The sequence below is a fragment of the Micromesistius poutassou genome, assembly GCF_964030765.1.
Source record: "Micromesistius poutassou genome assembly, chromosome: 10".
Lineage (NCBI taxonomy): Eukaryota > Metazoa > Chordata > Actinopteri > Gadiformes > Gadidae > Micromesistius > Micromesistius poutassou.
In genome coordinates, this window is record NC_140280.1 from 16,207,058 (window position 1) to 16,233,686 (window position 26,629).

At 43.7% G+C, this 26,629-nt stretch overlaps 1 protein-coding gene across 4 annotated transcripts in view; it reads right to left on the minus strand.

The window, feature by feature from the left end:
• Positions 1–8,707: 8,707 nt before the first annotated feature.
• Positions 8,708–26,629, minus strand: part of dlg2 (discs, large homolog 2) — a gene marked incomplete at both ends in the record, with an annotated part of 124,633 nt that continues 106,711 nt past the window's right edge. For 2 of the 4 annotated variants that reach the window (XM_084474444.1, XM_084474445.1), the window contains 12 exons: positions 8,708–8,814; positions 9,208–9,299; positions 9,656–9,765; positions 9,874–10,046; positions 11,823–11,924; positions 12,073–12,123; positions 14,717–14,813; positions 16,139–16,214; positions 16,803–16,979; positions 17,414–17,528; positions 21,229–21,331; positions 23,639–23,795. In XM_084474444.1, the coding sequence (XP_084330570.1) occupies positions 8,708–8,814; positions 9,208–9,299; positions 9,656–9,765; positions 9,874–10,046; positions 11,823–11,924; positions 12,073–12,123; positions 14,717–14,813; positions 16,139–16,214; positions 16,803–16,979; positions 17,414–17,528; positions 21,229–21,331; positions 23,639–23,795 (1,360 nt within the window). Of the gene's footprint in view, positions 8,815–9,207; positions 9,300–9,655; positions 9,766–9,873; positions 10,047–11,822; positions 11,925–12,072; positions 12,124–14,716; positions 14,814–16,138; positions 16,215–16,802; positions 16,980–17,413; positions 17,529–19,852; positions 19,898–21,228; positions 21,332–23,638; positions 23,796–26,114; positions 26,271–26,629 lie in introns of all 4 variants that reach the window. The other 2 variants (XM_084474442.1, XM_084474443.1) reach the window with 2 other exon arrangements.

The following is a 26,629-nucleotide window of genomic DNA, read 5'->3' on the forward strand; positions in this document are numbered from 1 at the left end:
AAAGCAACATCATTCATTAACAACCCATCAACCAATATTTCAATTCCTCAGTGAATCCCTCAACATAAACTGATACTGGTAAGTGGCCCACTGATACTCATTTGATTGACACACCTACATCCTTTAGTGGCATGCATCAAACTTGTGTGTCACAAATACATACAAATAACATTTTTGTTTGGCTTTGGCATTGGGGATAACCATTGTATATATTCTTACTTTAGCTTATATTGGCCAAGCCAAACGTAGGCTGCTATACAACTACCTGTTTTAATATCAACACTTGTTTGATAATGACATGTAAACTTCATTAAACTATATGGGATAATGTAAAAATGTTATATATTTGCCCACCATCACAACAAAATATCAGTAAATTAAGGGGCCCATTGAAAGCTACTGATTTCCTTAGGTTTGAGTTATCATGATGACGATATTTAAGGCTTGCATCCAAAATATCCTCATTGTAAAGTGGTAATCACTAGCTGACACATTGAACGTGTTGGTATAGAAGATTAGATCAAGGATTGCAACTGTTAAAAGACTATTGTCATTCAGATTGGCCCATTTCACATGACATGTTTACACTCATGCAACATGGGATATATACAACAAAAAGAAAACATTCAATTTCATGACCCATTTAATGTTAATCAACAAATTATTGTCTTAATTATTTTTTTTATAGATTCTCTGTTTGATTGTTGATACCATGTACACGTTGCCCATGCTTTATATCTTACCACTGGCTGTATCAGATAATCAAAATGTATATTTTTCAGTGAGTAAGGAGGCTTTTCAAGTGTCCCATGTAACAACATAGATCTAATGGTGTGCTTGGGAACCAATGAAATCTTTTCTATCAAAACTTATATTCATAATTCATTTCTGGCTATTGTCTATACTAGCCCTGGCCTATTGTAGAATTTCTAGTTACCAGAATTTCTGGTAACTATTATAGACTGGCAAGAGCAGCTGCTGATTGATCAGCAGTCTTTACCACTGTAGCCAGTTCTACAAGGATGCCCTCTGGCCTTTGCTTCCTATAATGGCCATCATTTGTTTGACAGGTAGCCTACTAACGTCTTATTACTATTGCCTTAATGAGTGATTGCTTATGATCTGGGCTTTATTGGGGTTGTGTTGTGAATCATCAGAATATTAATATGACAATTTACTTACTTGATTTTTTACTTGTTTGCTTTTCACATATAGGTCTTGTTTTATATATACACTGTAGATGGATTGAATTGAGCTGTGACTGTATTTGTATGTAAAAAATGTTACAACGTAACTGTATGTTTTTTTTTATTATAGGCTAAAATCGTGTGTGTCATTACATTATATCCTTTCATGTGATACCCTTACTGTAAATCCAGTCTATCTGGGCTTGTGCTAGCTACATTTGATGCCTAAACCAATATCAGGTGTTGTTATGGTTGATACATTATTTTTTTCTATGGAATTCCTTTTTAAGTGACTCCCTAAAGTCATTAAATTGAAGTAATTGTTTTGAGATCAGATTAGCTCCATTGTTATTTTGAATAGAAATGGGGTGAATGTGATCTGATGTTTCTGGCCTCAAATGCCCAAGAGCTGAAAGTGAGAGACACAGCACCCAGACAATAACTACAACAAATATTGTGCCTGAGCACAATGATTCAAGCATTGCTGAGCTCTGTATAAAACAATAACACAATAATCATCAAAAATATTTTTCAGAATTCATGTCAGGGTTTTGATTTCCTCTATTTTTAAAACTATGACATTTGATATTTGGTGTATAGTGGACAAGGACTAGCATATAATAATTGATACATATTATCTTTACAGGTTTCTTTGACATTGTCCTAGAAGAAAGAGTGGCTGTTGAGCAACTGACCTACAGTCATGTGAGTCACAAGATTTAACAACCTGTTTGAGACCACCTGAGGTGCGTTTGTTTTCATGGATGGACCCCAACTGTGATGTATGCGAGAAGCTTCTACTTGGATAATGTAAACAACTAATAAATTATTGATGTGTTAAAAGACACAATATAACTTCCTTAGGAGGCCACAGTAACCCTCCCTTCCTACTCAATGCCATCTAAATTCTCTATCTTGCTCATAATTTGTGGTTTGATTTGCAATTCTAAATTATTCATTCAATTCCACTTGGGCCATAAACAACTAGTGGAGTCAGATTAGTAATATGAGAAAAAATGTATCAATTAATAATAATGATAAACAATTGATACCAACATAGTCACAGATTATATCCAACATGTTCTGCTTAAAGCTTGTAGGCTATTCACAGAATTACTTCTGTGTACACGCATGGCAATGTTTGGCCAAGTGGTTAGGCTCTGTAGGAAAAGGTCAAGGTAAAAGACTCTTACTGCTACGATGTCGAAGCGGCTTCCCCCAAAATCAATGATCTTTGTGACCCCTGGGTCATAAACAATACCAAGCACATGGCTTTAGATCTTAGGATATGGCTTGGGAATATATATGGTATATCAACCAGGAAATCTGCATATTTTGTATGTATTATAACTGAAGGTGTCACGTGGATGACTTTGCAGTGTACCTTCCAGTGTGAGTAGTTGAGATAATCTTAGCTGAGCAACTGGAAGTGCTAAGGAAGAGGGATGGTGTTGAACCTCCCTTGAGAGGGCGAAGAAGCCCATTTGAAGTCATCCCCTAATGCTGGTTATTTCTTTACACATTACAGGTTTAGAATGTATATATATATATATATATTGTTTTTAAGCAAGAACACGTTAAACATTCATTTGATCATTATTTACTTTAAAGAGCAATTACAATGACATTGATGTGGTTTGTCTATCTTGCATGGCATTTTCTTCCTCAACTCACCCCATGAGGTCAAAGGTGATGCAGCCATGGCTCCTGAAGTGGGAGTGCCCCTGTATGTGGAAGACGTCTGCGCTGTCGTCCTTGTAGTTCATTCTTAGCACCTCCAGAATTGTCACTTCTGCCATCACCTCATCAGTTGACCTAATGATATTTGGTTTAAAGTCCATGGCTGGTTTAATGAGCAGGAGTGATCGATTGACTGATTGATTGATTGATTGACTGAGGGGTCTCAAGGGCCATTTCAGGGTAAGCGGTTTACAGTATAAGAACAATGTACTGTAGTGACAATAAGAACAGGAGACGATATCCAGTATCAATCATACAAATAGGACTATAGAAAAAAACAAAAACATCAAAACATCAGGTTAAGTCTTACCAGACTTGGTTGTAGTTCTATTGAATTTAAACTCTAATAGGCCATCCCTATTAGAGTTTAAAATCTCTGTCCTGATAACTACTGGAATGAAACCAAACTTCCGTCCTCCATGAACACTCCTGGCTTTACGGTGTGAGTGCCTGAGGACAGAACCTTAGCTTCTGTGACCCTTCGACTCCATGACCTCATAGCAATCCGCAATGTAGTGTTTGATAACCTGCATTTAATAAACAGATTTATCACAGAGATCCAACTGGGGACATCTTTGGTGAGATGTGGTTGTGCAGCATATCTCTTGTGCTGCACCATGTGTACTTTGTATTACTATGGGTTCTAGGGCATTCAGCTGCTCAACATCCAGGGCTCAGGAACTCCCTCCATCCACACATCCGCCAATCGGACTCTGTTCTGAATCTCTTGAAAGAACCCAACTGTTCTGCACCAAACAGTATAAATGTAGAATTTTTTTAATTTTTCATTTAGGTCTACCGCAGATTAGCTGGAACAAACAATGCAGGTGTGGCCATTAGTGAAACGAGTTGGTGTAGAGTAGTTTGTTTTGAACTACGTCAAACCTGTCCCATCTTTGCACACGACTACCCAACCTGCCCAGTTTCAGAAATGTGTCCCCTCGGGCTAAACACGTTGTAATCCCGCCCTCTGGTGGATGAAGTCGGTCACTGTTTTCTCAGCTTGCCTTTTAAGATCCATCTCCAAATACACCACACATTAAACAGTGAAAATATGTAAGATATGCTTACAAAAATGGAGACAAAGAATGGCTAAGAATCATTTCACTCTGTCAGGCACAAACATTCACACTTTGGCTGATGAGTTTTGTGTATGTTGATTATAATGGAACAGTATTTCAAATAATAACCAAGGATAAGGGGAGAGAGAGATAGAGGGGAGAGTGGGAGATTCTGAAAGAAAAGATTCAAAACGCATTTAAAAGTATTTTACATGTTTAATGTCCATTTCTCTTTAAAATACGGTTGCTGTGGTAAGGGCTTGTATACAGCAAATGCTCTTAAAGTAGTATTCATCAAAGCGTCCAGAAGTGCATACAACAGAGAGCAGAGACAACCTCAGTGTTTCAAACGTTTTCACTGAAAAGATGCAAATGTCCAGAATAAAAAGAGACAAAATCATATATTTCCTTTAGTTTTGTTGTTATTGTCAAGAAGCTAAATCAATGTAAATGTAAAATGTACAGCCCTGCACGGATTTAACTATAACCACTCAGCTGAAACAAACAAACAAAAAGCTACAATCAAATGTGTAAATCAGATATGGCATATCGGTGCCTTGTTTTAAGTGCATTGTATCTTGATATTGAATAGACGTGAAGGTTTAAAGAACAAAACAAAACCAAAAAACAACATCCATGTAATTAGAAGTAACAAAACCAAAACGAGGTGGCCTTCTATGCTGAACTCTGGCAGGGTTTTGCTGAACCTGTTTCATAGTATGGTGTTGAGAAAAGACCATTATATTCCCACTGCAAAGAAATGTAATGTAATGTACTGCAATCTAGAACAACCCCTTATCAAACAACCCTCAAGCAAAGAAAAATCAACATCAACAACCAAACTCAAAACAAACGCAATCCTTTTTTTTTCTTGAATAGCAGACAACAAAGCTGTTGCTGAATTGTTTTGTCACAGAATTTTTGTAAACGTTTCATGTGAACATTAAATATTCTCAGCAAGTGCAATTTGCTCGCAAAATGTTAAAGAAGTGCTATTGGCACCACCGTTTTATATATTGTTTTCTATTTACCACTTCAACTGCTTTTTCACAGGCCTTGCACTTTATACAAAACATGGAAGTAGGCCTATAGAAATCTGCTCTCATGTCATTGTAACTCTACGCAACACCACCTCTTGGTCCTTCTATGCCAGTATTGCCCACTCATGTGCAATACAAACTCAGTGGTTGGAAAATCGAAATGGCTGATCTAGTCGTACTTATTCACTGTGACGGAAGAGTGGACAGCAAACAGCAGCAGATTCAGCTAGCCGCTAACGTTGTACCGTAAAGTACGAGTGCAATCCATACACCCAGAGGTTCAGAACACAGGAAGTGACACAAAACAGCATTAGTAAACAGCATTCAGTGGAAAAATAATAATTGAGTGTCTTCCCACCTCCTATGTCGAAATACAACGTGTTGGTTTAGAGTGGGCATGATCCTTCCTTGGTTACAGTAGGCCCACAGGCTCCTGATTAATTAAGAAAATAGGCTATACCCGTTCATTATAAGCCCTGGTTTACCTTATAAATAAAAGGACATTTCAACGAAAAAGGTCCTAAGGATAAACCAGACATACACACCATCGCCCCCAAAGTCATCCTTCTCATGAATAAATATCTATGCATTATATCCTGCATGTCATAATTGCTTGTTTAAAAATGTTGCCAAACTATTGCTGGAAGTGAATAACCAAACAAATGGGTGAGCTTATTCTGAGACCCTATACACACATTGTTAAATTAATTCACTATGAGCAACAACAGAGATCTTTTATTTTTTTTACATTAAAGTGTAATAAACAGGAATAATGGTGTTGACCTGATATAATATACTTTAGGGAGCATTTTCAAATGATTAAAAAGGCAGTTTTGGAAACATAATATATTGTAACTGCCAAGGAATCAACTATCGTGACATAACTTTTATAATATCCAAGAGTTGACCACATTGCTCAAACAATGACTTTCAGTCATCTTCACTTTCTTCTGCTATCATTTGAGTTCACAATGGGACCAGATGGGATTTGTTTATTCAGATTTTCCTGTTTCAACTGGAGTGGATGTGGATAATATTGGTGTTTTGAATTTTTTGGAATTGAAAATTGTTTGAGGGGAATATTGGACAATTATTAGTCAGGTGTTCCTAAAAGATCCACACTAGCTTGTGAGTATTAGCTTTGTTATTGTATTATTATACTGTACAGATTAATAATTTAAGGCCCAATCCTCTAGTTTACCAGAAAACCCTTGTTGTTTTAAATATACTATGAACTCTTTAAAATAAAGTATTTAACAATATTGCTGACTTTTTGTGGGGAATCTTGTGGCACCTTTAATTTAAATGTCATCCATAAAATAAATTGTTGCCACATACACGTTTCTCATGCATATCTGATAGGATAACTAAAATATAAATAAACCTTTAACTAAACTTTGCTCTAACAACCTGTCACTGAGTACAAAGCTACATCTAAATATAATTATATTCAACCTTGGGTTTACTCAGAGCTGAGATTCGTTCTTAAAATAAATAAAACCATTTCTCAAGGAAGTTACATTTACAAGATTTTTCATCTCGGATATAAACCTACTCTGTTAAGGCAAGTGGTGAACAATAATTTATGGAAACTGGAAGAAAATGATGCCAGACAGTATTATATATATATATATATATATATATATATATACACCAAAAATAATAAACAATGTATGCTTTTGCATAATGGTGATTTGTGTTCTGATGTCACGGTAATGTAATCCCGTTTTGACAGAGTTGAAATTGCATCATGTCAACAACAACAACAACCAAACCAATTTAACTCAGTCCTACAGAACGGTGTCCACATCAAACAAATAGTGTGTGGGGTAAACTCTAGCCTGATATCATTTAACAGACTACATTAAAAGAAGGGGGATAGGGGGAGGTGGTTAAAGTGTTGTAAGTTTGTAATTATTTGTTTTGAATGAAATCCATTTGCGGGGTGTGACTAGAGCAATGATTAAGGGCACTTTAAAGATGGCCGCTGGCTAGAAACATACCTATTGTGTTGATGCATTCTGCTTAACTGACCTTCTAAATCCAATGCAGAGGATATTGTATTGGACGCTTTGAGTCATGGGCTAGTGTAGAAGCCAGTAGAGGTCAAACAAGGCAAGCCGCTGCAGTGTAAAATATTACGCGTCTGTGTATTATGTAACATTGACTTGGCTGGACTGGAGTAACCTGTGCGTTCAGGCTACAAGAGGTCGTTATTTCACCCTAATGACAACAGCACTGAGATGTCATGGTCACTTGTCAAGCCCAGAAATATCATCTTTTGGAGGATGATGATTATATCCTTTTGAGTGCATCTTGAGCTTTCCTTCCATTAGTGGAAGCAGAAGGCCTGTTGTGTTTGTATCAAGGGTTTAAATTAGGTATTTATTTCTTTGTCTATTTTTGGGGAATTTTTTCAAATAGAATTCCTACACTGCTTCAATATTGCTTTTCAATAAGTGCACATCTGTAAAGTTCCTAAAGAGTGTTCTTCATTTTCATCACTGCACATATTTGTTCCAGAAAACAGGGTTTAATGTGGTGTCAGATTAGGGTCCCCTGTCCATCCTCATGCTTGACCAACACACACCACTGCACTCACTGCGGTCGCTCTAGGACTCCAATCAGACACTATCACTATATACAACACTCAAATGAAATGTTCAGTAGATACCGCAACGTTATATATTCAATAAATACTTCTGTGCTTTTGTGCCCTTCCCACTTAATGAATCCAAGTAGCAAAATATAGTTCTAGTTCTCTCGCCACCTTAGAGCGACAGGAGGTGAACCTCAGTGTTTCTGGAGCACTGGTGTAGACTACCGAACCCCATGGCCACCGACTCACCCGACTCACCCGACCAGACCCACAGCCACGTACCGCTTCCTCTACTTTAACCCTGGGCAGGGGTGGGGGGTAAAGAATCCAGTAAAGACCCGAACAAGCACACAAACAGCAAAGCAAAGTGTGTGGTCCATGAGTCGTGTCCCAGTGTGTCAGTGTGTGTGGGGGGCGGGGGGCGTACGTACGTGAACCGGGCTCTGGGATGATGATGATGATGATGGTGGTGATGAAGATTTGCATGCAAGCGGGCTGCCGATCGGAAGGGATGGTTGGTGTGTTTGTGTGTGTGTGTGTGTGTATATGTGTATGTGTGTGTGTGTGTGTGTGTGTGGTGTGTGTGTGTGTGTGTGTGTGGGGGGGGGAGGGTGTGGTACTAGTAGGCAGACTCATTTTTCCCGCAGTTGAACATCTCCAGTGTAATGCTTCTGAAGTTCCACAGAGCGTCGATGAGGACAACATTAACCCCACGTTTATTTTGTCGCTCGCCGCTGCATGTCTTTTCCTTCTTTCTTTTTTTTTTTTTGGCAAAAATAAGAATGAACAAAAAATATACAAACGGTTGATGTATTCGAAGCTAAACGTTGTCTAACACTTTGTGGTGTACATTCAGGAACAATCATGTTGAGAGTGAAAAAAATAAACAAATAAATAAAACCCGAAAAAAAAAATGAATTAACAAAATGAAACAATATTCACAGTAATAATAATAATAATAATAATAATACCGGTAATAATAATAATTATATCAGAAGACTATTCATCGCCATAGAGTTATCGTATGTTACAAATGATCACTAGTTTCTAGCAGTCCAGAGTCCCTGCGAAGGTGGGGAGTTATAGTCTTTCCTTGGAGGGGATCCAGATGTAGGGTCCAGAATGCTCCTCTATGACCTGCTTGCAGTGGTTGTATATGTCCTCTAGGGTGTCCCCTTGGACCAGCGCTGGGAACCAAGAGGAAGCCACGGGTTACACACACACTCTCTCAGTGGAGCCGCAGTACACACACACACGTATGCAGGCACACACACACAGGCGCACACACACACAGGCACACAAGATGGAGCACAACACATGCATCAACACAGTAGGGCATGTTTATTATTCTAATATTGCATTTTTTACTTTTCAAAATCAATCTATGGTTTATTGTGCCAGGTTCATACATCGAGGATGTACATGCTCATTGATCAGCCTGACATTACAGTAAGACATATTATGATAATATTATATTATAATAGGTCATTTGAGTTTATATAAATGAAGTACATTTTGTTAATTATAATTGATTTAGTTACGTAGTAGTAGTAGTAGTAGTAGTAGTAGTAGTAGCGTACCTGTGAAGAATTCCCCAAACTCTTGCTCTAGCTTCTGAGCTCTGTCAAACGTCTTCCTGGCCTGCTCCTCAGTCAGCCTCTTGTTCATGTCCCTGTTGTCAGAGAGATAACTGACACACACACACCACCAACAGCATACACTCTACTGTAGGTCCTTTCAACAATCACTGCCATGATGGCTGCAGCCGCCAAGTCAGATGAGAGAAAATCCTTATTGTTGATGTGAAACGTGCAGTTGTGTGTGTGTCCCATTCGTAGCCTATAGTGGCTCGAGGTGTCGCTACAGTTAAAGCTACATTCATCTTCAGACGACAGCTATGTCATCTGAAGATTATACAGCTGGAGCTGCAGCGACATCCAAAGCCACCAGAGGGTGCTCAAATTCGGAAATGTCGAGGTCAAATTCAATTTGGACGTTGCCAAAGTTGGCCGACACCACGGTACTCACATTAATGAATCCACCGACTTGGGTTTGATGAAGATGGCGATAGGGTAAAGTTGTGCTACTTGTAATCGCTTGATGGCGTTCCCGGACACATCCAGTATACAGTGTTTGCCCTGGAACAGACGGACGCACAGAAGGGAAAGTCAAGGACAACCGACAACCTCCCCCACCCCCCCAAAAAAATAGATAGCGTTCCCATTGGCGGGCGGGCGGGGCCTCACCCTCTCTGCCACGTATTTGACCGACTGGACGCTGGTGCCGTACAGGTTGTCGTTGTACTGGCCCGCCTCGATGAACTTGTGCTCTTGGATGTCCTTCTCCATCTGCTCCCGGGAATGGACGAAGTGGTAGTCGCGGCTGTCCACCTCGTAGTCCCTCTTTGGTCGAGTGGTGTCTGAGGACAGGGGGGGTGGGGGGTCAGGGTCGTCCCGTTAGAAAAACAACGAGCTTCAGCTTAACTCTGAGTGTTGAGACACACGAGGGCTGTTTAGTCGCTAGCTAAGGAAGAATCCTTGTAAGGACATCCAATCTGATTTTGTACTTGATGCAAGTGTCTTAAAGGGGTGATATCAGGTGTGAGTGTGATTCACCATTTAAAAATCTGCCTTTTCTTGTGATGTCACTCAAACCCAGGAAAAGGTTGATTTTCAAACTGCTTGTCATGGCTAATCACACTCAACCCTGGTGGCATAATATCATTAACTTTAATTGACTGGATTTACAGAACGGGGACAATGGTTGTAGAAGACAATAAATATAGTTTAGCCACATGTCAGTTAACATGCAAACTTTGAATACACATCTGTAAATAGAGTTCAGTGTGTCCTGCTAGCAAACAATCTTTGCTAGCAAACAAGCAAAAAAAAAAGAAAAAGTTCAACATTTTAATTGGAGCCCTTGAAGACACAATGGTTGACTAGCGGCAATATGTCATCATATTCTTCTTATGGGCCCTAACAACTATTCAAGCTACTGCTTTAGAAGTGTGAAGCTAAGACACTGTAAGGGTTACACTAGACTTGGAACAAACACAACACGACACACAACTCACGAGAGGAATGGGAACAAACAGGAACCAGAACAAGAATAGAGGAACAGGAACAGAGAAACAGGAAGAGGACGACTGTGGGCTCACTTACCTTGTTGCCCTGAACTGTTAGCAGCTTTTTTTAGTTTAATGGGTCAATTGAAATAAAAACAAACAAACAGATGGATAAATAAAAGCATGCAAAATATGTGAGATTTGGGGTTACACACACACACACACACACACACACACAAACACTAACGTGCACACACATAGACAGACACACAATGACCTTTTTAATATCAATCACTTGTTGTCTTTGATACATTTTCAGTATTTCAGTGTCACAAGGTACGGCGGCGGTGGGGTTGTGAAGCCAGCCCATCCAACATGCTGTAGCCAGCCCAGACGAGGGCTCAGTTCCAGGCCCACCCATTTGCTATGGCTACAGATGGTGTACCACCCACACGCAACCGGGCGTGCTCAGTGCCAGGGAGGTGGGAGTGGATACAGCTGAGTTTACATTTCTCCACAGCGCTGCAAGGTACGCAACTCTTGATCTGATGTAATTTAGTCTAATGTTACCAAATAGAAACTAACCCAATCCGATCTAATCTAAACCAACACAATCTGATCTAATCTAACACAATCTGATCTAATCTAAACTAACACAATCTGATCTAATCTAAACTAACACAATCTGATCTAATCTAAACTAACACAATCTGATCTTATCTAAACTAACACAATCTGATCTAATCTAAACTAACCCAATGTGACCCAATCCCATCTACTCTAAACTAAATTTAGCTAATCTAAACTAACCCAAACTCATTCAAACAAACCCAACCTAATCAAATCTAAACTAACCCAATGTAATCTAATGATAACCCAATTTTATCTGATCTAAAGTAACTCATTCAAGCCTAATGTCATTTGATCTAAGGCTAGCAACCTAACCCAATATAATCTAAATTTATGATTGCATATTGGAATCGTATTCTCTCACAGGAACATAAAACAACATCTAAAACAATATCTAGTTTTCTTTCAAATAAAAGGAGACCCCGAATGGTGTCACCTGGATCCCGAACTTGGTACAGTCCACGCCTTACTAAACTCTCTGCCGGCGTGAATACTCACGTGGTACGCATGAGCCAAACTTCTCAGGGAACTCTGAGATGAGGTCGTCGTTGATCCGGTCCTTCATGGGTCCCAGGATGATGACAGGTCTGGCGTAATTAACTAGGGCAGAATAAGAACTCCTGTTGCATGTATATACTGTATATTATATACTATATATATACAGTATATATATATACTTATATGTGTGACAGGTATATTCATATTGCAGTCCTCTAAGGTTTCAGAACATGGGAGGGTTGCCACTCACTTTCTTGTCTCATCACGGGCTCATACGAGAGGATTATCTCTTCCTGGCTTCCTGTGGGGATGCAACGCACGGCAGATACGCACACACACACGCACGCACGCACACACACACACACACACACACACACACACACACACACACACACACACACACACACACACACACACACACACACCTTTAGCAACGAGCAACACAAGATAGTCCTTACGTTGAGACGGTTCTGCAGTGTAACCACATCCTGTATGAAATTCTAAGTGAGCGTTTATCTGTCTTCCGTTTTATTGCGTTAAATATGAGGGAAAAAAAGATGAACATGTGAGGACAATCTCCTAAACTGTGATAAAATGTGATATCTAAACTTGGTATCCAGCTAAACGAGGTTGAGCTAGTACTGATTAAGATAGTATGGCCGATGACAAGGAAACATCTATGGCTTAAACAAAGTAAAACAATAACCATGTGTAAAAATGTTTTCTGCAAGCATGAAAGCTTATTAGTCTCGGAGGCTGAAAAACTGGACACATTGGCCAAATTGGAATAATATGTAATTATGTACATTTATACAGGATATTTTGAGTCTTTGATTGTAGCTGAAGCATTAGCCCAATAAACAATCAAACTATACGGTGGGGCATTTCCCTCACTGAAAGGGTTTGGAAAAAAAATACATTCAATTTATTGAAAAAATTATTGACATAAAAAAAGCTGAGGCAAGCTCATATGTGAGCCGCTTAGGGCGAGATGACGTTGACAGTAAGCGCTTGGTTGTTTGATCACCTGGGCACTAAAACCCAGCCAACTACGTGTGTTGCTGTTGACCAATCAGGAGGTTTTCTAGGCTCAGCTATAAAAGATTAACTCGGAAACATTGGAAAATGTTACCTCTGAAATTGTTAAAGCGAAAGTATTTTGGAAACTGAACATTAATTCTTAAAACATCTAAAATGGTGAGTTTAAATTACATTTACCCATAAAATAAAACATAAAAAAACAAGAAAAGAATACATGATAGATGATACACTTGAAAAGCATAATAAAGCATTATAATGCTGAATGTTAAAGTCCAAGTAAGAAAACATTGCATTAAGGTTATATTCATGAGCATCATGCAAACATGCATTAGCCTTCATTAGCATTACAAAGTCAGTGCGAACCGGGAACAGGAGTCTATACAGTACAGTATCCAATGTGAGAGTTGTGTACTAATCATAATCAGTTCAATTCAGATTGTATTAAGTGTAGGTGCTTGCTCATAGATCAAAGCTGGTATTTGCCAAGGTTTCAATTGCCTATTAAATCACATGGTGACAGCAGGCCACTTAAATGACTTCAAAGTACCGGTAATTTAAAGGGAAGTTGTTGCTAAAAATAGCAGTCTAATGAAGCTGCCTCTAGCAGGAACTAACGTCATCGGCGCACCTTGCTAATGAAGGAACGACATTTATATTGAAGCAATTCTATTAACGAATCAGTAGCCCAATCAAATGAGTGTGTGTGGCTGGAGCTCGCCTCCCTCAACTTAATAATACTGTCCGTGCGGGGGCTGATAAGAGTGATTTAACAACGATGACATACAATTTACTCTGACGTTTTGGACAACCATCTGGTATGACGCTTAGTGTTTAGACTCTATTATTTATTTTTTAAATGTATTTAACATTATATGAATTCATTCATTTTATTTAAAAAATGTATATTCCATTCATTATTACATCGTAAAAATACACATGCAATCATGAATAACACATCAAATACGAACGTCTTCGTTAAATTGTTTGCCCATTCCTTGTCAAACAATGTATTGTATTTAATGTGAAAAACAGCTGCACTAAAACCTGATTGACAGAGGTAAGGAACAGACACACACAGACACCTGGCATGCAGACATACTGTGGACACAATATAAAAAATCTAACAACAAAAATCAACGTAAATGTTAACAGGTGACGCGGCGTTGCTGGGTAAGAGCCAAACGTTAAGAGGCGCAGGGGGTTGGAACCGTCGGCTCTGGGAACCACTTACTGAATGTCTTGGTCCCATACCCATCATCACCTAGGCCCAGGATGTCCTACGGGGCCCCGGACGGCCACAGAGAAAGGACACAGAAAAGGCAGGGGGGAAAAAGAGAGAGAGAGAGAGATAGAGAGAGAGAGAGAGAGAGAGAGGGGGGAGCGACACCAGATACCAAGAGAAGGGAAAGGTAAGAGGCGTTGAAAGGCGGGAGCTGCCTTCAGTTCGGAGGCTAGAGGGCCCGAGTTCTGCCTGTGAACACGAATCAGCCAGCAGGGGGAGCCAAATACACACTTTTGACGCTCCTTTGGGGCTTTTTAGGGTTTAGTTCCAGGAGCTTTTAATCTGTTGACTGATTGGTCCTCAAGACTAGCAACTCGGACCACCCTGCACAAGGAGACACAGGAAATGACGACAGAGACAGCAGGAAACCGTACAGAAAAGAACCCAAACCCTTTCCTCACGACGCAAAGCTGTACCGTTACTTGCCTATCAACCACTGCAAGTATGCCCTACTCTCTGTGTGTGTGTGTGTGTGTCTGTGCATGCATGCGTGTGGGTGTGTGTGTGTTCATGTAGATGTGCGTGTGTGTGTGGGCCTCCATGTGTGTGCGTGCGGCCGTGGCTTACTTACGGTCAGAATCACTGCCTTCCTGGTCGCCATCTTTGTTCTTGTAGAATGGAAACTTTCGTGTGAAGATGTAATTCTTTTTACGTTTGTCATTGAATGACTGTGGAGGAGAGAGGGCATGGGGTGGGGGTGGGTGTGGGGGGAGGGGGGGGGGGACAGGTATGGGTGACTGGTGGACATTTTCATGCAGACACAAAACAAACAAAGAAACTGCTAGCAAAGACAGTGGGAAGTCAACAAGGTTGTTCTGATGGTGACCCTTCTAACACCAAAGTAATATAGGTGAACACGGATTATCCTGCTGCTCAATCTCTCACTCCGTCCTCTGGAAGTCTGTCAATGATACTGCTGTTTTTTGAGGCTCTAAATCTAATTTTACGTCGACCCTGTAACCTTGAATAAGCAAAACATTTAGCATTGTTTATATTGTGACTGTTTCATTTACCTAAAAACTTCAAAAGACCATTAAATGAGTTGATACTTTTGCCCCAGTACTGCCCAAATTCATTGGGTCATAGAAGCTAAGAAAATATAAATAAATAATAATAAATTCATAAATGAAAAAGACTTTTCTTTCAACTAACGGCTGAGCACCAACCCCTATCTCTATCCCCGCAGAACTTTTCTCCATAACCTCTGATATCCCACAGTTGCATCCAAGGCACAAAAGACACATAAATAAATGAATATAAATGATACACAGGCAAGGTGAGACACGCAAAAAAAAAAAAAAGGGTTGAAGGTATCGTGCTGTGAAAAACTTAATCAGGGTTTCGCATCAGCAGAGAAACAAAAGGAGCCAAACTGAGCATGCAGCAACAGGGAATGGAGGGTGACTTTGGACTCGGGCAGAGGTGGAACGTACCCATGAAGGATAATCAATGGCTGTTTAACGGAGAGACAAGATGGACCACGACACCGGAGGAGTTCCTCGTCACACTCTGTAGACCTCAATGATCGCCTTCCTCGGCGGAAGTATTTGCATTTTGAAGACGCAAGCTTTTATGTGCATCAAGTGCAAAATGAGAGGCCACTTAATAGAGGGGCTTAGTTAAGGTTGCATATCTGCTCAGGAGTCTACTTTTCCCTGTTCATTCGGGAACTGGATTTTGTGATGTTGTATGTTTAGCATTAGACGAGGGGTATTCTGATGAACGTGTATGTTCTAACACACTGATACTCTTGTGTGCTATTAAATGAAATAAATCCAACGATCTAGTCATCCTATGTATGGATCTATGAAAACATAGCAAACGGCTGAACCACGCTACATATTAGCGCAAAATGTGCAGCTTAAAAAACACCGTCAAAATGACACGTCTGGTCCAGACTTGACCGTTTCCTTCTGAAGTTTTTTACGTTTAACGCGTGCGACGAGCACACCAAGTCAGCAGATCCTGACCTGGTGTTTACAGACACACTCACCCCTTTAGAATCGATGGAGCCCGGCTTGGCGTTGAACTTCACCGTCTTCAGACGCGCCCGCTCCTTCCGCTCCACCCTGCGGAGCGAGGACAGGTCACTAACCGGGACCTTCATTCACTCATTCACTCGCCACAGAGTCATCGCCACAGTGCGGTTGACCATGAGTTCATGTATGAGATGTGTCGATGAACGATTTCCTAACGACCAGATGGTTTATTTAGTTTACAAATATATATTTTTTAAAAACCCATATGGTAATCCCCTGTGAGAAGATCAGACTAATAACGTGGCATCTCGGGTTTAATGTAGCTGCAGGTCCTGATTGGTTCGGGGACTCCATCTTGCCCGTCCTTTTCAAAGTCGGTGAACAGTAGGCAACAAGGGAGGAATGTTTTTGGCTTGTTCAGTCTCCAAATATCTCTCTCTCTCTCTCTCTCTCTCTCTCTCTCTCTCTCTCTCTCTCTCTCTCTCTCTCTCTCTCTCTCTCTCTCTCTCTCTCTCTCTCTCTCTCTCTCTCTCTCTCTCTCTCTCTCTCTCTCTCTCTCCCTCCCTCCCTCCAACTTGAATCTTCCCTTCAGCATCTTTCAATTGAAGTGGAGGTCGTTTTTTTTTGTTCGTTTTTTTTTGTAAGAAAATGGACGGCGAACTGTCGCTCTCTGCTGACCGTCTCTTGCTGGGGATGACGCCCATCTCGTCGCTGTCGCCGTGCGGCGTCACGCGGCGGGCCTGCCACCACTCGTCGTCCGAGGCGTTGATGACGTGCAGGATGTCGCCGTAGCGGAAGCTCAGTCCCTGGCTGGGCAGCCCGCTGTCCTTGGCCTTCTCATAGTCGAACAGAGCCCTGGAAGCAGAGCACCGCACGCACACACACACACACACACACACACACACACACACACACATACAGACACACACACACACACACACACACACACGCACACACACACACACACACACGGGGGGGGGGGGTCGGTTGAGCGCCTTGACACGAAAATAAATAAGAAAGACAGAAAGGAAGAAAGAAAGAGAAAGAAAGACAGAGAGACAGAGATATATATCCTCCTGTGACCTATTATGGCAATTAGGAAGGGAGAAAACGTTAACACACATCCGCCTCGGTCTCTGCTCTTCAATAAACGTAATGGATGGCAGTGATAAGAGAGAGAGAGCGAAAGAGAGCAAGAGCGAGAGACAGAGAGACAGAGACAGAGAGATATTGCACCAGCAAAAACGCTGCCAAAAGTCTAATGTGGTAGAAAGGGAAATAGTTCCTACCTGACGTAGAGGGACCTCTTCTGATTGGTTCGTAGCGACCCTGACCCAGAACTCATGCTGTGGTTCATCATCTGCTCCCGGAGGTCGTGGATCTTGGCCTCAAAACGTCCGTACTCTGGCCCGAGAAGGAGAGGAATAATCCCCGGGTCAACACAGGCCAGTCTCCCAGGCCTTCAAAAGTCTGGCGCTGGATCAGAGTCAAGGGTTGACTTGACTTGAATTCGGCGGGAGACCTTTTTTTATTACGGGGTCATAATCCGTGTTCAATAAATCATACCAGAGATGCTTCTATTCCGAGTCACCTCTGGGTTTGATTAGCTGTCTTTGGCACTGTGAGGATGAATCCCTAAAGCATTAGTTGCAGTGAGCACACGTGGGCATGCTCCCGTATTCAGGACACCAATAAACGGGGAGTTGCCAAAAGTTGCCGTGCAGTCGGGAATTTCCGTCATTTAGATCTCATCACACGCGACATAGTAAGGGCTACAGATTGACGAGACTAATCCCATGACAATTACAGCCAGCGGGAATTTGTCCCAAAAGGCCATTGAGTAAAATGAAATCAAGCCAAAGGTAAAAACAACATAAAATCACCCAATGATGCAGTTTCAATTGCTTAAAAAGGACTTTCACAGTATGACAGTGTAGTCGTAGGTGACAACCCTTCTACTCATTTAAAAAAACACTAAATGATAAGTAATGTAGTGTTAACCAAGTATTTCTCTACTGAGCAATATATCATAAAATAATCCATAATGTCTGCACTTTTCTTTTAATCTCCCTGTTCCATTAGCAATAGCAGCTAGTGAATTGTCATAGGTAATGACATTTGAACGACACTTCCGAGTTGCAATGCAATTCTCACAGACATACAAAAACACAATCTAAAAACAGCGAACATTTGGGAATAGCCCCCCCGCCCCCAGCCAGTGTTCCGGTCACTTCCCTGGAGGAGGACATGCATGCCCTCTACTCTCTCTCTCGAGTACCTCTCCCTGTGCTGCAGCCCCATTAGAAGCCCACCTACCTCTCGCTTTCCTTATTGCGTGTGCTACCTCTCCTGGTCTCTATTGCAGCGACTCAACCAAAAGTATTCAACATGGGGCTCAGTGGGCCGGTGAATAACTCGTTTCTGACCCCGTACAACCCTTTTTCGTACCTTGCTATATTGAGTATATTGATCTATTGGCCATTATTTTTTATTGAACCATTACCTATCAGGGTTTGTTCCATTGAGGTTGAGCACCTCTTTGGCAAGAGAGACCTGATAGCGTAACATTTGATGACAGAGAGGCTGCAGGCCTTGGGTATCGAACCCAGAGGCTTTGGCTTGGAGTCAAGCTTCCAAGTCACGACACGATCCTGCCCCGTACCTCATTGTAAATTCAGTGGGGGATCAACTTTGCGTGTGTTTCAAGGTTTTCAACAAGTTTAGAACAGAGAGCGATTGTTATATCAAGATCTAACAAGTTATATTAAGCCAATGCCCTGCACACACAGCTGTGTGTGCAGTGTATGTGTATGTGAATGTATGTACTGTGTATGTCTTCAACAAAGACATACACAGTACAATTGATGTTGTAGATACCAAGAGAGATACTTTTTTTATCATCTCTCAAATGATCTGTTTTCTGTGTCATGGCCCGGTTCCAGATCATACATGTTTCTGCCAGGATACAGAGTCAGGGTGTGGGTTACTGAAACCATGAAACCTGAGCTGTAGACCGCAGCTTTACACCTCTCATACACACCAAGCTGTGCCAACCACAACCTCAGCTACAACTGAGTTGTGGGTTTTTCAGGATTCACAAGTGGAAAATACCACTTCCAAAGGTGGCATGAGCTGGTTGTCATTCATCTACCTTGTCATTTTAAATTAAACAAATATATAGTTGCATTACCTATGTAGAATGCGTAATAAACCAGGTATGGTTCATCATATACTAGCTGGCTCATACACTGGATGTCTCTCATTTTAGGGATCAAAACACAACACATCTCTTCTGCAGAGGACATCTTTACAAAAACATTTAGTTCCAGGGTGGGAGGAGCAAGTATACGGGTTTGGGAGAACGGACTACACATTCAGGGCTTGGCTTCAAGACCAGGGAGGAGAAGTCAAAAAGTACACAAGGACAAGTGAGGAGGGGGGGTTTTCAAAAGTGCACAGTCGAGGATCGTGAAAAGAATTATATATATATATATATATAGTATCGTGAGATGGGATAAAAATATAGGTATTTTCTTCAAGGGGGTGGGGGGGGGGGGGGGGAGGGTTGTTATTAACAACAAGACATGCCCGGTGGTTAAATAGGGTGTAGTTGGCTGTTGTCTGTAGTTGCAGTCATTCACGTGTTTTTTTTCCCGCCCCGCCCCCACCCCCTACACCGGTGAATGATGCCGCTACGCAGAGCAACCGCCGGTGCCAGCAGCACAAACCTGGTGCTGGAGAAGGGCCCCGGCACGGTGAGCATAGGGCAAGTTCTGATGGGCGAGAGAAGAGAGAGGAGCCGTTAGTGGGAGCGGGGCCAGCCAGGCCCGTTCAGTCTGCAGTGGCACGGTGGCCGTCTCAGACATAGAAGCGATTAGGGACCGCACACATTTATTTGTATTTTTTTTTTTTTATTTGGTTTTGGTTTAGTCGCTCGGTGTCTGTGAGCGGCAGGAGATGATGCTCCGTTTAACGACTGAACATCACCCCGTTCCTGTCCTTCATGCGTGTCGGATCATCCCGGGCTGACACGCTGTAAACGGTACGGTCCCATTTTTGGCACCGTTGCTAAATTCCGTGCAAATGTTCTCGCTTCGACGGAGCATAATAAAGAGACCGCACTTGGAATAGAATCACGGCGGCAATAATTAGCGAGACGATAATAGATGACATTGATGAGAGGCCTGGCACATGAGCTTTAGTGGGGAGTAGGTTTTTTTCTTTTGATCAGTGTGAGCTCTCCAGCCGTGAGTTCAGATCAGATCAGGCGAGGCGTGTTACCTTCTCTGACCTGTGTTTTCCCCTGTAGGGCGCCAGCAGTGGTGGATTGCCTAGGTGGGTTGTTGGGAATAGTATCTCTATTATAATCGTTCATGTTTTTGTAATACATGTGTTTGTGAGGATCATAACAATATATTCAAAGACGCAGAGAAACTCGTTATGCAATTCAGTATGGCATCATCATTGGCTGATTAGATCAAATGTTTTGTCATATCAGAGTGGATCGATAAAGATAACCCGACTTTCCTCTTTCCCAGTTCTACACTTGTAGTCCTCATTTCCTAACTACTACCCCCTCAACCTGTACACACAGAGTCGGTGTACGATTTATAAACAACAGTAAGAATTGTTATCATTTGTTTCTATAACCACAACCATCATTTCCAATTTAAGGTGTTTTTTTGTATAAAAGGTTAACATGAGGTTCTATTCTTAAAAGTTAACAAAAACTAGACTGTACAGAAAGCTCCATCTATGGTCGGCTATTGCAATGTTTAAAATTGCAATGTTATTGCAAGGCTTAAACAAGTTCAAGTCAAAAGGATGTCACTTCAGATCGCACCAAATAAGCCACCGAATAAGACCCAAATCAACCCTTCAGAGGCTCCAGAACACTTTGTAGTTTAGGACGGACTCAGGACGGAGAGTCCAGTCCAAAAGAGTTGATTCTAAAAATAGCCGGTCTCTACCCCAAACTGTGGAATCCAGTAAATACTTTGATTTAGTCACAGTTTGTAAGGCGTTTTATTTTCCATTCAAAAGGTGATCACCCGGTGAAATGGTGGGGCCCTGGCTAACACCTGGCTGGCCGGTCAGTGCTCACCTTCAGGCCGGTACTGGGCCACGATGGTGACCATCTGGCCAGCTCCCTTCAGTGCCGCGGCTGCCTGCTCGTGGGTGGCCCCTCGCAGGTCAATGCCGTTCACCTGTCCGCACAGCGTGAGGAGAGAGTCAGGGAGGTTAGTTATGGACTGGAGGAGGAAGAGAGAGAGAGGAAGGACAAAGACAGAGCGCGAGAGAGAAAGAGAGAGAGGAAGGAAAAGGACAAATGACTAGGACAGACATAACATCACTTTTGATGATGTTGATGTTGAAGTTTTTGCCCTAGGATTTGCCCTAGTTTGTATAGTAAATTACACCCCATTTTACTAAATTGAGCTGCATCTGGGACGTTTTGATTTTAGTGTGTTGGGTTACATATAAACCTTAAGTGTGATTGGGCACTGGGTAGAAATCCACCCTCACCCCCCTACACACACACAAACACACACACTGTTATCAATAGAAACAAGCAAACGTGCTGCCCTGCCGTAGTCACAAACCTAAGGAACAAGAATAAAGAGAGAGAGACTGGAGAGAAACCGAGAGCGAGAGCGCGCGCATGCGCGCGCGAGAGAGAGAGCGAGAGCGAGAGAGCAAGAGAGCAAGAGAGCGAGACATAGAGAGAAAGCGAAAGCGAGAGTGAGAGAGCGGGAGACATAGAGAGAAAATGACAGGGAGTGAAGAGGATATTCTTAGCCCTGAAAACGAGGGCACCACTGGAGCACTAACCGCCTGCCTTCATCAGGGAAGACTCAGGTGGTGATTGGACTGAAATGGGCTGGGTGACAGGTGACGGGCTGGTTTAACACCGTGTTCTGAGGACCAGCCCTGAAACAGGCCCGCCACAATCTGCTCCGCTCTACGGCACAACGCACCGGGGCCTGCTACAAGCTGCGATGATCGTCACCTCTCATTTACTGCTCCTCCAGGAGTGTGTGTGTGTGTGTGTGTGTGTGTGCGTGAGTGTGTGAGTGTGTGTGTGTGTGTGTGTGTGGTCCTAATATTAAAAGATAATTGACCTAGATTCTGGATTCATTAAGTATACAGCATTATTCCGCTGGCTTTCCAGTTCGAAATGATCATTCGACCTTGCTGTGATGTTGCGGGCATCAGACTCGTAGCAACTCGTTGGCTGTAAAGAGTTTCTGTGAAAATGCAGAAACGAAATGTAGCAGAAGGCCATGTGAAACTGTTAGAATGATCCATTACAGTTTATTTATATCCCCGTAGCAGCTATTTATATCCATATAGCAGCAAGTGTGCAAGACCAAAAATATCCCGTTTTGATCATTTGAGCCAGTAGTGCATTAGCGGCAGTTTTATAATAAGCTTAATTACAACACTGGGCTGAACTAGGCCACTGGACTAGTTGAAGAGGTCAGTGGGAAAACGCGTGCTATTCAATCGCCCTATCGCAGTACGGGGTTGGGAGGGTCATGGGTTGGGTTTTATTAAGCAATGAAAATGATTCATGCCGTTAATTGTGCTATTGCTTTGACCGTTTTGAGAATTGAGTGCATGAAATTCCACCCACGATACACAAGTTGAGACAAGGTTTTGTGAAGTATGGATCTAACGATACACTCCTTCTATATCCCACTGTGACCCTTGCATTGTGCTTAGTACTATATGGTCAGATTCTCTTGCATTGACACGGCTCTACTCTGAGTCACAGGGAACACAGAAGGGCCAGAGCTGTGGACAGAGACCTGAGGAGGGAGGACAGAGGAGAGAGGAGACGAGAGGGGGGGACACAGGAAAGAGCGGAGGCTAAGGAGAAAGGAGAAAGGACTAAGGGGAGATGGATGAGGAGAGGGGACAGAGGAAAAGGCATAGGACACAGGAGAGAGGGGAGAGGACTAGGTGAGAGAGGACATAGGATAGGACATAGGACACAGGAGAGAGGGGAGAGGACTAGGCGAGAGTGGACATAGGCTAGGACATAGGACACAGGAGAGAGGGGAGAGGACTTACTAGAGAGGACTAGGTGATAGAGGACAGAGGAGAGGACATAGGACACAGGAGAGAGGGGAGAGGACTTAGGGGAGAGAGGAAAGAGAGGACATAGGACACAGGAGAGGACTTAGGGGAGAAGAGAGCAGAATGAGGATAGAGTACAGAGGAGAGGACACAGGACAAAGGAGATAGGGCAGATAACTTAGGAGAGAGGACTAGGTGAGAGAGGACAGAGGAGGGGACACAGGACACAGGACAAAGGAGATAGGGCAGATAACTTAGGAGCGAGGACTAGGTGAGAGAGGACAGAGGAGAGGACACAGGACAAAGGAGATAGGGCAGATCACTTAGGAGAGAGGACTAGGTGAGAGAGGACAGAGGAGGGGACACAGGACACGGGCGAGAGGGCAGACCACTTGGGAGACTATGGACAGAGGGAAGAGGCGGCGACTCACCGAGAGGATCTGGTCTCCCCTCCTCAGCTCCCCGCTGAGGTCGGCCGGCCCCCCGGCCAGGATGAAGGACACGAAGATGCCCTCGCCGTCCTCGCCGCCCACGATGTTGAAGCCCAGCCCCGTGGAGCCCTTGTGGAGCACCATCTTGCGCGGCTCCCTGTACACGCAGTTCAGGTAGTACATGAGCTCGGGGGACTCGGACGGACGGTGCATCCTCACACACCAGTCACTCACAGTCACACACGCACCGCACCGCACCGCGACACCGCCCCCGAGCAGACCGTGGGTGGACAACACAGGAAGAAGTGGAAGAAGAAAGGATCAAAAAGAACAAAAACGTGCACGGTGAGGCGAGGCACGTGGTGGGACGCGCGTGTACGGACTGAGGGGTCGGACGCCGGGCGACTCCGGTGATACACCGGGAGAAGGGCGAGCAGTAGTAAGAGAAAAGGGAAGAGAAAAGGGAGATGGGGAGAGAGAGAGAGCGAGAGAGGCAGAGAGAGAGAGACAGAGAGAGAGCCACAGGGGGATAGTGCTCTACTTAGGAGGACTTGTCCCAATTTGAACAAGAGGGACCCCATCACATACTATCTCTCACTAGCCCTTCCAAAGACGCGCGCGCATACGCACACGGCCAACAGCCCCTCATATTGTGTAATTGTTAACTTTTCTCTTCTTTCCTTCCTTCGTTTGTACAAATGCCACCATGGTCATCTGCCGTAACACAATTAGATTGTGCAGGAAGTACAAGAAGATATATTAATATGCTCCGTTTCACAACCACAAACGTCATCTATGCTGGTGGCATACTGCCACCTACTGTCAGGTACGTGAACTGCAGTGATGTTGCCACAAAAAGCCTCATGGCGGACATCCCACGTCAATCACTGCAGGTCATTTCCCAACAGGCCTCCCTGCACTGAAGCTGTGGAAGCGTTCGTGTTCGGAGCAGGCTCTTTTGAGCATCGTGGGTCTCCAGAGGTGAGACTCAAGAGACGGCGATGTCGTATCGGGCCCCTGCACCAAGCCATCACGGCCCCTTCGGCCCCCACGTGGAGGATGAAGGCTCCCCGCAGGCTGTGTGTGTGTGTGCGGGGACACAAGACGCCTGGGGCTCAGGTCGCGTCTCGCGTCACAGGCTAACAAAATAAATCCAAAACCTCCAGGGGGGGAGAGGGCACCGGAGGGCTCGTATCATGGTTGGCCTCGTCTGTGTTTTTATCGGGACGTCAACCTTTTGCGCGGGGGTCAAAGCGTATCTCCTCAGGGGCCAAAGCAAAGCCCACATAAAACGTGTCTGTTCTGATAAGCAGGCGCTAAACCCGGCGTGATTCTAAACCCGGCGTGATTCTAAACCCGGCGTGATTCTCTGTGTTTTCTGATGGTGTTTTTGTAAGAGGCCTGCACGTGAAATGTGTTGTTTGAATAAAGCTTTACTCTTTTGAGGAAAAGCTATCTTGAGGCTTTTTCGTTTAGGAATGCTTCTTTATTATCATCATTGTCAACGTCACCATGTCTCACGTAAACCATGTCTCTTTGTGTGAATGTGTGTGAAATGGGGCTGAAAGTCCCCACATTTGAGAAAACATTTGAAGTGTTTAACAGGCGAGTAATGGTATTAAATACGTGTTCGCGTTCAGTTTCTAGAAGAAAGCTGCACGAAGTTTAACGCGGGTGGAACCCCGAAAAGGAGGTCAAGAGACATAGCAAGACGCGACGTGCAGAAACAACCAGGCCCTCGTCTCGTTCTCCGTGAGTACAGCTGGTCGGCATGGCAGATGACACAACAGCCCGGAGTCTCACTGCTCAACCTGAGGAGGGATGCAATGGAAAGCATACGGAGCGCTGTCAGCCTGTAAGCACATGACAGAAGTCCCACTTTGGTACGCTCCAGTGTGAGAAGCTCCTCCTTGCGATTTGTTGATAGAAACCTCAGCGTAAACCGCCGTTTAAAGTAGAGCAAGCTACAACAAAAAAAAAAAAGAAAAACGCTCAAGGAGTAATTTGCTGAAATTTGCTTAAGCGACACCGACTTCCCCCCCCCCCATCCCAACAGAGGCAGGGGAGCCACGACGAAGTTGGAACTCCAATGACGGGGGACCCAACCTGCACAATGTGTCGGGGGAAGATAAGCGCCAGGCTTCCCGTTAACCGCACCGGGAGAAAAAAAATAAATCACAGCGGCCAAAAAAATGGAGAGGCTTGCGGGTTTTATCGAGGGAGAGTTCTGAGGGGGAGGTGACGGCGGTTCCGGTGATGATGATGATGATGATGATTGTGATGCGGAGGAGGGTTTTTTTTTTTGGGGGGGGGGGTGGCATGCACATGACGAAAGAGCCAATGTCCTTCTGGAATGGCAGTGGTGGAGGTGGTGGAGGTGGTGGAGGTGGTGGAGGTGGTGGCGGCGGCGGCGGCGGCTGGTGGAGGTGGTGGGGTGGGGAGGGGGGGGGGAGGTGTCACGGAATGGCGGTATTACCTGGTGACGTCCGTGTCGGGGAACAGGCCTAAGTGATAGGTGGGGAAGGGGACGGAGTGGAGGAGGCTCTTGTCGTCCTCCAGGGGGGAGTAGTGTCGGGGGGAGGGCAGTTTGTCACACAGTTTGTTCACAGTGCTGTAAACGGGCTCGGGAGGCCTGGGAGGGGAGGGGAGGGGAGGGGAGGGGAGGGGAGCAGGGGGAGGGCAGGGGGTGAGGAGTTTGGGGATTAGGGAGTGAAAGACAAGAGCTGAGGTTAGTGCCCGGTGTGAAGGAAATAGAAGGGGTGAGGGGTGAGGGGGAGAGGGGGAGAGGGGAGAGGGGAGAGGGGAGAGGGGAGAGGGGTGAGGGGGTAAGGAGAGAGGGGAGGAATACGTTTCTGTTTCAGGAAAACAGAGAGAGGCGGCGAAAAGAGGAGGAAGACAGGAAAGACAGTAACGCAAGGACAGGCAACAGAGGAAGACGGCAAGAAATAAACACAGGGGGGGAAGAAAGACGTCTTGACGGATTTAAAATAT